At 38.1% G+C, this 12,515-nt stretch overlaps 1 protein-coding gene across 2 annotated transcripts in view; it reads left to right on the forward strand.

Annotated features, from left to right (window-relative positions):
- The window catches only part of LOC124552410 (disintegrin and metalloproteinase domain-containing protein 10), a 523,851-nt gene that overhangs the window by 498,082 nt on the left and 13,254 nt on the right, over positions 1–12,515 (forward strand). For both annotated transcript variants that reach the window (XM_047126674.1, XM_047126675.1), the window contains exons 11-13: positions 3,041–3,262; positions 9,111–9,227; positions 11,233–11,397. In XM_047126674.1, coding sequence (XP_046982630.1) covers positions 3,041–3,262; positions 9,111–9,227; positions 11,233–11,397 — 504 coding nt within the window. The remainder of the gene's footprint in view (positions 1–3,040; positions 3,263–9,110; positions 9,228–11,232; positions 11,398–12,515) is intronic.

The following is a 12,515-nucleotide window of genomic DNA, read 5'->3' on the forward strand; positions in this document are numbered from 1 at the left end:
GAAGACATTTGGGGCCTCTTTGACTCTGCAGCAAAGTTTATGTTGTTTTGAAACTACATGGGAGATGAAAATATGTAGTGGACTAAGATTGAAGACTGAGCCTTGCTTTACATGGCAGTGCTATTACTGTCCGAGTTATCAGGGATGACTCATGACCCACCTACACAGTTTTAATTCTGGCTTTACCTCTCTTCTTCCTTTCAAACTTCACAGAAGACTAGTGCTCCTGTAAGAAAAATAAGGCAATGTTCTGGGTTTGAAACACAGCCTTTATCTGGCAGAAGTTGCATTGTGCTACTGTTGTATCTGAAATGATGAGATGTGCAGCTCTGATTAGAAAGGTCAAACACTGAAGTGTTTGAGTTCCCTCCCCAAACTGTTTGGGCAGATACCGCTCTCTGTCACCTCCCATCTCGCACAGTGACAATACATTGTGTGGATTCGAAAGTGACAGAGGTGGTAGAGAGAAAAGTAAAGGAAAAGTATGTGGCTGTTATTCAGAAAAGTCAAAGATGTAACAAGCTACTGGAAGCATTGAAGTGATGCATTGCACAAACAGCAAATTTTAGAATTCCAAAATGAATTTTCCATCTCCATCCGCCTTCTATCTCCTTCTCCTTCCCTGCCACCATCTGCTTGTTTCTACATCTCCTTCCCTTCTTTTCCTGACCAAAAAGCTGCTGTAACAGTTGTCAGAGATCAAAAATACATATTTTGTCTTTCACTTGATGGTCTTGAACCTTGATTTCTTGTTCCCATTCAAGCAATAAAGATTAGATTAGATTAGCTCCATAGATCATGAATATGACACTTTGTAATGATGTGGAACGTGTCAGGTTAATAAAAGTTGTCTATACAGGATATTACATTACACAATTTTTTTTTCTTTTTTTTTGGTGGGGGTGGGGGCGGGTGATGGGGAAATTGCCCACTTACTACATCCAAAAGTTCATCTAATGAGTAAAAAGAGTTGCCATTCAGAAATTCTTTTAATTTCCTTTTAAATGATATATGGCTATCTGTCAGACTTTTGATGCTACTGGGTAAGTGACCAAAGACTTTTGTGGCAGCATAATTTACCCCTTTCTGAGCCAAAGTTAGATTTAACCATGAATAGTGAAGATCACCCTTTCCCCTAGTGTTGTAGCCATGTACACTGCTATTACTTTTGAATTCGTTTGGATTGTTAATAACAAATTTCATAAGTGAATATATATATTGTGAGGTTACAATGAAGTTCCCTAGCTCTTTAAATAAGTGTCTGCAGGATGATCTTGGATGAGCTCCAGCAACTATTCTGATTACACGCTTTTGTGCAATGAACACTCTTTTACTCAATGATGAGTTACCCCAGAATATGATGCCATACGAAAGCAGAGAATGAAAACAGGCATGGTAAATTAATTTACTGAGACATATATCACCAAAATTTGCAATGACCCTAATAGTGTAAGTAGCTGAACTCAAACGTTTCAGCAGATCTTCAGTGTGCTTTTTCTAGTTCAACCCCTCATCAATGCATACAACTAGAAATTTTGAATATTCTACCTTAGCTACCGATTTCTGATCGAAGTCCATATTTATTAATGGTGTCATTCCATTTACTATGTGGAATTATATATACTGTATTTCAGATAGCAATTCTTAATGAGAGGAACTGTTGACTTATGGGAGTATTAATAGGACATACACCTCAAACAAAATCCACTAAGGCATTAGGACACCTCATTTTGAAACTAAAATTATTATTTAAATATTCATACTGACTTTTCACTGTCTTTGGTGCTGTCTAGTGTCATGAAGAGGACCTCTCTCTCTCTCTCTCTCTCTCTCTCTCTCTCTCTCTTTTGTGGGTATTTCTTTTGTTTTATCTGATGTACATCTTAAAGTCCCTTTAATGCAATGATTGATGATGAATTAGAGATGCATTTATAAATAGCCCTCATACATCACATCTTAAAGACAATTTCCTAATATTTGTGAGAGTATTATTCCAAAATTATGTTTAACCTAAGAGTTGAGGGGCATGAAAGGAAAGCAGTGGTTGGGAAGGGAGTGAGACAAGGTTGTAGCCTCTCCCCGATGTTATTCAATCTGTATATTGAGCAAGCAGTAAAGGAAACAAAAGCGAAATTTGGAGTAGGTATTAAAATCCATGGAGAAGAAATAAAAACTTTGAGGTTTGCCGATGACATTGTAATTCTGTCAGAGACAGCAAAGGACCTGGAAGAGATGCTGAACGGAATGGACAGTATCTTGAAAGGAGGATATAAGATGAACATTAACAGAAGCTAAACGAGAATAATGGAATGTAGTCGAATTAAGTCGGGTGATGCTGAGGGAATTAGATAAGGAAATGAAACACTTAGAGTAGTAAATGAGTTTTGTTATTTGGGGAGCAACATAACTGATGATGGTCGAAGTAGAGAGGATATAAAATGTAGACTTGCAATGGCAAGGAAAGTGTTTCTGAAGAAGAGAAATTTGTTAACCTCGAGTATAGATTTAAGTGTCAGGAAGTCATTTCCGAAAGCATTTGTATGGAGTGTAGCCATGTATGGAAGTGAAACGTGGATGATAAATAGTTAAGAGAAGAAGAGAATAGATGTTTTCGAAATGTGGTGCTACAGAAGAATGCTGAAGAATAGATGGGTAGATCACACAACTAATGAGGAGAACTGGGGGGGCAGAGGAGTTTGTGGCACAACTTAACAAGAAGAAGGGACCGGTTGGTAGGACATGTTCTGAGGCATCAAGGGATCACCAATTTAGCATTGGAGGGCAGTGTGGAGGGTAAAAATCGTAGAGGGAGACCAAGAGGTGAATACACTAAGCAGATTCAGAAGGATGTAGGTAGCAGTAAGTACTGGGAGATGAAGAAGCTTGCACAGGATAGAGTAGCATGGAGAGCTGCATCAAACCAGTCTCAGGACTGAAGACCACAACAGCAACAACAACAACAACAACAGGGATGTTTCATGTTTTAGACAGTGTTTGCTAGTGTGTGACTCATACTGAGACTCAGTCTATTATATTGCAGTTGTGCATCAACGGGGAGTGCACCGGTTCGATCTGCCTCGAGTGGAACATGACGGAGTGCTTCCTGAGCTCGGGCACGGACAAGCGGCGGCTGTGCGAGCTGGCCTGCCAGAATGGCACGGACGCCGCCACCTGCCGCAGCACCAGCGAGTTCGCCGCTGCTGTCGGCCTGCCTCCCGGCGGCATAAGCCTGCGGCCGGGCTCTCCCTGTGATAACTTCCAGGTATGTGTGTGTGTGTGTGTGTGTGTGTGTGTGTGTGTGTGTGTGTGTGTGTGTGTGTGTCGTTGTGCCGAGAACATTGTGGTGACACTGCTCCCCACCATCTTAACAGCACCAAGCTGTCTCCTGAAGATGTTTCTTTCTCTCTCCAAATTGAGGGGCAACTGAAAGTACACCACTTTTGAACTATGCACAATGTAGTAGTGGCTTCGTAAAAGCCATAGACATTGCAGACTCGATTATCTGGACCTCAGTTATTCAAATTTGCAATTATCCAGATTGTCAACCACGAGCAAATAGCTTCGTAGCCTACCTAGATCACGTAAGAAACAGATTGACCGTCCTTACGGCGGAACAGGCAAACCGTAAAAATAGTTTTCCCGTCGGTCAGCAGGTGTCGCAGGTGACGCTACAATGCTAACTGATCTGTCCATGTCCTGAATTGGCAACGCTGTATCTTCGGTGACGTGAGTGACGCCGATTTGTGTTCGGCTAGAGCACTGCGTGCAAAATGCATTCGTTGCACAGCTGACTGTAGCTCATGATCGACTGTGGTTTTTCCCGAGTTTTCAATCGAAGAATGTAGATTAGCTCCTGTAATTTGACAAACCAAGTTTATTTCTACTGTAGGGATACTTCTCACAATCATATGCGAAATGAAATAAATGAAAAGTAACACACAAACATTTCTTGCAAGTTACTGTTTAAATGGAGACTGTATTGCAGTCACTTAGGTTTTACACTCGCCTTCCATGTCGTTTATTTCCTCTTTGTTATACAGCTCCTCCGCGCGCAGGTTAACACTAGAAAGCTTTCAAAATCTTCTCAATGTCTCTGAAATATAATCAGTTAATTTACTGACAAATATTGCACCGAGCAGTGGGTTTCGTGTCCTGACATTACCGACATAATTATTTATTTTGCATAGAGTATGTATAGGGATTAGGTGAGTTATAATGACAATATATTATTCACATTGAGACTGTAAATAAGTTTAAGAAACAGAATTTGCTTCCTTTCTAAGTATTTCTGTAAGCGTTCTTAAGTATAACCACATTTTGCATTTGATTACTGTTAGTTGTAAATGAATATAATTTCAAGTACGCACTTAACAACGATATCTTCGAAAAAAATAAATATTGAGAAACATTAAATATTGTGAGTAAAAACTAATTTATTGATTTACCTGGATTTAAAATCGACTTCCGTAACCTTTCTTTATCTTTGACGGGAAATCTGAACATTTTTAGTTCAGGATTTGTCCGTCTACTCCTTCCACAGTTGATATACTCGCAGGCAATCGTGATGACGACTCGATCCACTACCAGTGGTATGTCAGAAACAGCTGTACTTCACAGATGCCAAATGGTGGAAAGCTGCACGCATTCGGATGATGTTGACATATATTTCACAGAACAGAGTGCTATTTAGTGGTTGGTGTCACAAGTAAGGGTGTGATGCTGCTGCCGCCTGGTGGCCATTCCCAGACATGGGTTGCCTGCTAGACCAAGCGATCGGGCAATCTGTTTCTTATGTGATCTGGGGTAGCCTAGTCCATGTGTGCAAGGACGTGTCGCATTGACACTGTGCGCGATCTCTGACCCACGTGTTTCAATACTGTTTGGGTCAGACAGTTGCCAGTTACTACGTCACTGTGCTATGTCTGGTCTTAAAACTGTCTGAGCCTGAGAGACTGGTGTTATCACTAAAAGATGAAATAAACATTATTGATTTATTAGAAAAAGTACAAACTGGTCGTAAGTTACCCAACAAGTATGCTCTAGGTACTTCGATAAGATTACCAATTCAGAATGAGATTTTCACTCTGCAGCGGAGTGCACTCTGATATGAAACTTCCTGGCAGATTAAAACTGTGTGCCCGACTGAGACTCGAACTCGGGACCTTTGCCTTTCGCGGGCAAGTGCTCTACCATCTGAGCTACCGAAGCACGACTCACGCCCGGTCCTCACAGCTTTACTTCTGCCAGTATCTCGTCTCCTACCTTCCAAACTTTACAGAAGCTCTCCTGCGAACCTTAATACCAATTCAGTTTTGAAGTATATCTGCAAATTTGATAGTGAAGACAGGACTAAACATCAAAAAGTGATAGAGAAAATGAAAACTGAACTTTTGGGAGAAGCTTTGTATTGACCCTTTGTACAAAAACGGTCAACTGGACAACCTTGTAGAAATGAATTGTGTGTGGATGGTTGTACAGGTTCAAATCTTGTCATGTAATTCGAGATTTGGAAGTACAAAAACAAAACGTCAGCTGATGTAGATGCAGCAAATTCTTTTAAAGGTGGTTTTAAGAAGGAATCAGACCAAAATGACTATGACATGGACTTTGTTTACAACACTGGTGAAACAGGATTAAACTGGAAATCATTACTGTGAAAATATCTAGCTTATCAGCAACAGAGCTCAGCTATAGGATATAAAACTAACAAAGAGCAAGTAACAATATTAGTTTGTGCAGACACTACTTGGACCCATAAAATGCCTCTGCTTGTCATCAGAAAATCCAAAAACACCAGATGCCTGAAAAATATCAGATTTCCATTAATTTATAAAAACCAAAAAAGCAAATGGATGAGCACAAAAATATTCGTTAGCTGGTATGACGACACTTTTATTCCTGAAGTAAGAAAAAAATTCAAAACAAAACCGGTAAACAAGAAAAAGGCATACCTTTACTGGAACCATCCTTTGGTTGAACTGTTAAGAGAGAGAAAATGAAATGTTTAAAGTAAAATTTTTGCATGCTAATACATCTTTGTTAAGTGTTATTGAAATGTTAAAATGACTTTAAAGAAACAAGTTTTATATATGGTAGACTGTTATCTGTTGATGAAGATAACATAAAACTTGTTTTGACGTTTCTCAGGCACATGAACTGAAAGGAGTGTTGTTACATGGTTGTAAATGTGAGGGATTTGATTGAAAGCAAGACTTTGAACAAAGCTTGGAGCAGAATACTAAAACAGGAACACAAAAATTCAATAACTGACGTGGATGATTCTGTTTTGGAGGATATAAATGAGCTAATGACAAACACACAAATACTGTGAGCCATGATTGTAATCCTCATTATGTGAAAGAATGCCTCACTTGTTACAATAATGATCTAGGTTTTCAGATCATGTCAGATGATGAAATTGTTGAAAAAATATTGCAGGCAAATGAACTGCGGAAAATACGACAAGATGAAACAGAAGAAAATGTAGATGCATAAAATAATACCCAACTGTCTCACACAGAAGCATTTTGAGCCCTTGAAACAGCTTTCAAATGATTGGAAAAACAAAAACTCTGATACCATGAGTTTTCTACAGTTAAAACAATTTTGTAGTGAAGCAGCAATGAAAAGAAAAAATTATGTCAAATGGCAGTTATCAAATATTTTAAACAAAATTAAACTACTGTGAGTGTCCTAGGTATCTTTTCTTAGGTATTTCATGATTAAGATTGCAGTATTTTAGGAGAGTATGTATGTACATAGGAAATGTGTTTCTAATCTGCTAATAAACACCGACTTCAGTTGATTTCAATAAGTTAATTTTTTTTTTAAGTATACATTTAACAGTATGTATTATCTCTAGATACACAACCATATGATAACATACCTGCCAGATAGCCATATGCAAGTTGACATGGTGTATCTTTCTAGAGTAATAAAACAAAAATCACTTTTCTTCTTTGTATATTCAATTATCTGGATTTTTTACTATCTGAATGATGTACAACAATTAGTCTGGCTAATCAAGAGTCTACTACATATTTTTCAGAGAAGGGCTTTTTGTAATTTTAACCGAGCTGGAAACTAAAGCTGACAAATGTGCATGAGAATGCAAGTACTCTACATTGAATTATGTTAATAATAAGGACTGACTTGTTGCATTGTAATTCCTTTGTTTCTTTAATGTGCTTTATCAATGCTGGGCTCCTACTGTGGTGATCATCATGCTTTTCATGTGCAGTAATCCCCTATGTACATCATAATACATTCCTATGCATGGACCTAGCAACCTTAGACTATCCAAGTCCAGCAAAATCTCTAACAGTTATTTTCCAGTTACCGTCATTACAGTTGTAATGTTTGGTGAAGTAACAGGAAACTGACATCAGTGTTGTTCCCTCCATATTATTTGAGATAATTATCAGTCCACCATCATCACAGACCAGTTGTTAAAACAAGTATTACATTTTGTTTCCAACTTTCATCTTCTCTTACTTACCCACTTGCTCATTCCGATCCACTACAAAAGATACCCAGCCGGCCGCGGTGGTCTCGCGGTTCTAGGCGCACAGTCCGGAACCGTGCGACTGCTACGGTCGCAGGTTTGAATCCTGCCTCGGGCATGGATGTGTGTGATGTCCTTAGGTTAGTTAGGTTTAAGTAGTTCTAAGTTCTAGGGGACTGATGACCACAGCAGTTGAGTCCCATAGTGCTCAGAGCCATTTGAGCCAAAAGATACCCAGGAGGAATGGCCAATATTCAGGAATGATCATTCAAAGCTCTTAAAAAGGCGTGCATGAAGAGCTATGGGCAATTGTTCATTTTCGACTCTGTAAGACAAATATCTTTTACTGCAAGCTCTTTACTTGGTCTCTAAAATGCATACCTTACAAGCTATGTGCACTTGTTCATTAGAACAGATGTGTTGCATGGTAGCAAAGATGACTAAGTGCTCATAGCTCTTAAAGTATGTACTTTTAGAGCCCATGTTTACTGCACATTTTTTTCCTTGTTTTGGTCCGTGCTACCACTTTTAAAAGTGCCAGCAAACAACTTACAGTAAAAAAAAAAAAAAAAACAGATTTGTTTCACAGCATTGAAAATGGAGTGGTGTACATAGCTTTTAGGGCATGCATTTTAGAGCCCATTTGTACTGAGACTTCTTTGCTTCGAATGATTGCTCCTATATGCCCCCACCCCCTCCCTTCTTCCCACCTGTCTTTCAGCAGACGTGTCATTTTCCCTTTATTTTCATCTTAAGCATGTCAAATAAAATCAAATTTCCATTGTAGGCCTGGTCTTAATTCCTATATGCTCATGTGATCGTTTGCTTGCACAAACAACTGCATCGACTGTAGCAGGGCCTATCACTTAGTTCAGTTGACTGAAATAGTGATTCCAAATCTTCAGTTCCTTCACTTGACTGGAATAGGGATTCCAAAACTTATCATGAAGACTGATGTTGGTGTCTCTGGCTTTTCTCCACCCTACTATGTTACTGCACATCGTCACAGTTTTTGAATGCTGTAGTGACATTATTAAAATCTATTAAAAGAAAACTGTGTTTCAAACCAATTTAAATATTTTATTTTGAGACTTAAATAGTCAGAAAAACCAAAGAGGCACAGTTGGTAGCCCACTGATCTCCTATTCCAGAGGACAGCGGTTCGTATCCCCCGTCTAGCCATCCAAATTTTCACTTTTCATGATTGTCCTGAATCGCAGATTCTGGGATGGTTCCTTTCAAAAGGCATTACTGTTTTCCTTCCCTGTCCTTCCTCAGCTTCATCTCTTGTGACCCCACTGTCGATGAGCATTAAACCCTTACCTTCCATTCACATTCACTGCTGTATTCTAGCACTTAAAATTTTTTGGAAAACTGTCAGATAAACACCACATGAGAGTAGTGTCAGCTGAACTATGTCTCTGCCCATCTTCAACTGTAAATAATTGAACTAATGGATATGATTTGCATTTTTTTGTCTCCCAGATAATGTTTTAAATGATATTCAAATAGATATATAATTATTTGATATATCTTGAAACATATTGATAAATCTGCTCCCTTAATAATTTTATAAGCGTGTCAGTATTTTTATTTTTTGCCATAGGGCTACTGTGATGTGTTCTACAAGTGCAGAGCTGTGGATGCTGAGGGGCCGCTGGCTCGGCTCAAGAATCTCCTCTTCAATAAGGAGACGTTGCTCACTGTTGCTCAGTGGATCACGGTGGGTATCCGTAGAAAATTCTCTCTTCTGATTTACTGTCCTGTCAACAAAATACCGTCCAGTTGTACATAATTTTCTGCATTGACCACATATTATTAGGAAAGTACTAGGAATAATTAATTCATTCACAATAGAATTATCAGATTAACTGAAAGCTTTTATACCACTTTGCCAGATCACAACCAGATTGTCACATTTCAGCCCTAGCTAGATCGAGGACTACACTACAAATCTGTCAGTAACCACAACCTATTTTCGAAAAAATAATATAGATGCAAAAATATATTGTCAGTAGTCTGTTCTCTTCTCTTTCTGTTCATGCATATATGATGTCATATGCCACACAACCATGATGTTGTGGGATAAAGGTGACATTCAGTAAAGGTAGTTTCAGTTGGCATGAGTTATCTATCGAAATATTTCACTACTCTTTGTATATATATTGAATTAAAACTTTGTTGCTATGCTGCAACGTATTATTGTTTGGAAATTACATTGTCGTAACCCACTCACTGGACTGTGGTGAGCTAATCGTTGAGAATGTCCAGAGTGGAATATAAATGATTCCCGTAAAAAAGAGGCTACGAGGAGGAAGAAGAAGATGGACATACCCTTTCATAGCTGCTGATTGGCTCTCATTATTGTTGTGGGAAGAGGCCCTGTGTCTTACTCTTTGACTCTCCCATTTTGCTATTGTATGTGCTGTTTAGCTTTTCATAGCACTGTGTGACAAGTGTTGATATACAGTATTTTTACCAGAAAACTTTGAGGAATTGTAGGTCACACACGAGGTTGATTTTTGTGTGTGGTACGACACATGTTCTCTTTAACCCACTGTTTATAACAACAACAGATGTACAGAAATTACATTTATTAAATGAATGTTTGTCACAGGAATTTGCTGTGATGTAACGAAAGGTTTTTCACTGTGTAATCCACTCACCACTGCTCCATAAATTAGAAAGATGCAGAATGAATGATACTGTACTGCTTTTGATTCAGTTGAAATCATATTCCAGTAGATCTGTGTGAATTGCAAGTGGGAGGGGGGGGGGGGGGGGGGGAGATAACCAAACAGCTTAGAATATTGGTGAAATTAGAATAGGGTAAGGGCTCAACAAATACAGTTTAAAACTAACTGATCAAAGTCAAATCAGTAGCTTACATATGCAGATTCTGTCAAATCCCTGTGGTTAGTTGTAGAAAGAGAGGGAGAATTATCGTCTTCCCACATAAGCTACTTGGCAAACAACTTAAACAATCCTGCATTCACATGGGATATACTGTAGTACTCAAGTGACTAGAAAAGTTGTTTATTACAGCTACTTTGGGTCTGTTCTAAGATTAGAATAATCTTCTGGGGTAATGCAATTAGTGTGAACAGGCTACTGTTACTGAAAAAAGTTATTATTAGAAGTATATTTAATATTAAGCCTAATGAGTCATGCCAACTGCTATTTAGGGATCTATATATTTTAACTATTCCATGTATTTAAATTTGTGAACTGTTTATTTTTATATATAACAAGTCATAGATATTAATAATTAACTATTAATTATCAATAAGGAACAATTTTCAACATATGTATGATTCTAAAAGCAATGAAAAGAAAATTTAATGTTGCTGAAAGAAAAATTAGATGTCATCCTTTTGCGAAGATGTTATTATTGACTTGTAGAATTTTTTAGTGTCGATAAAGCTGTCTCTGTAGAGGAATGTGAGAAAACATGCAGTGATAGTTGTAAATTGTGATTAATTGGGTTTATTCAATACTGTATATGCCTCAATTACCTTATTTACATTGAACAGTTCCCTGTACATTAAATCAGTGACTTACGTCTATATGAAATGCGATAATAAAACTGTGATCCTGATTCTGATATAAATTTACAACAGCCGATGAAACGGTCTGTCCTGAACAGCATTACATGCAATGAAAAACACATTAGTTAGTAGTTACACATGGCTGAACACTTCAAAACTTTCAACTGTATTTTCTTGCAGGAATACTGGTGGGCAGTTCTGTTGATGGGCGTAGCATTCATCATCTTCATGGGACTGTTCATAAAGTGCTGTGCTGTCCACACACCCTCATCGAATCCAAAGAAACCACCTGCCCGACGCTTTAGCGAAACACTGCGTCACCCCATGAGCACACTTAGAAGAATGGTGAGTCAGCATTGTTCTGCATTTGGCACACTTCATATATACTTGCATTGTCATTTATTTCATCTGTGACATTTAAGATCCTCCTTGAGAAATTGGGGACATGAGTTGTTAGCTCTTAAATACTTCATTGTGGAAAGTACTTTATTGTGGATACTAAAGACTATTTATTCTCTTAATGTGTTGTTCTCATTCAGCAGTGTTTGTTGTTTTTGGTCTATTTGCTACACTGATGATTTGAATACGATTGGGAAGAATGTTTCAGTGACCCCAATGAATAGCAAAGATGTAGAATGAAAGTTGAATTTTTGAAATATGTTGTATATTTTGATTGGAATGACCTTTGTATGTTTTATAAAGAAATTAGCTGAAAATCTGGCATTGTTGGGGTATTCATTTTACCAATTTCTATAAGAAACAAAACCTTACATGTACTCTTGCAATAGACTTGGTGTGACGTGATTCTCAATGGTTTCTGTAAGCTGGGTGTAGCTGCTTTGTGTGTCTGCACACGATTTTCTAAACATCTGTGTGACGATGCCTCTTCATTGCTCTACAGACGGCTCGTGTTTCTGCTTACAGCCATTTGTGCTTCATGGTTAAAAGTTATCAAAAGCCCTGTCAGGTGTCAAAGATTTTCTTAAGTTGAGTCATCTGTAGGAGTGTCTTAGTAGTAAAGAGTAAGTGTACTAAAACTTCATGCATGGTGCGGCATTTTTCCATGCATCTCAGTGTTTATGATATCATATCTCTTAAACTGTGTGTCATACAAAGATAGATTTGTGTAGGTAAATTCAACTTTGTGTACATATAGTTTGCAAAATGCATTGCAAATGGAGTTAGTAGCAAAGAAATAATAAGTTCAAATGGCATGCACAGTGCTGCAATTTTTCACATGTTTCATTGTTTGTAGCATCATATCTCCTGAACCATGGTAGGTAAACAGCTCTTACCCACATAGCAGCTGTTGCTGGACAGTAAGGGATATGTTTACCAAGTTTGATTGAAATTGATCCAGTGGTTTAGGAGGAATACTCACACATTTACATGCATACATCCTTTTTTATAATATGTTTGGATGTTCACTGTTTAACTGTTTTTGAGTTTTCAATGTAAGAAAC

Source organism: Schistocerca americana, chromosome 10, assembly GCF_021461395.2.
Source record: "Schistocerca americana isolate TAMUIC-IGC-003095 chromosome 10, iqSchAmer2.1, whole genome shotgun sequence".
NCBI classification, from domain to species: domain Eukaryota; kingdom Metazoa; phylum Arthropoda; class Insecta; order Orthoptera; family Acrididae; genus Schistocerca; species Schistocerca americana.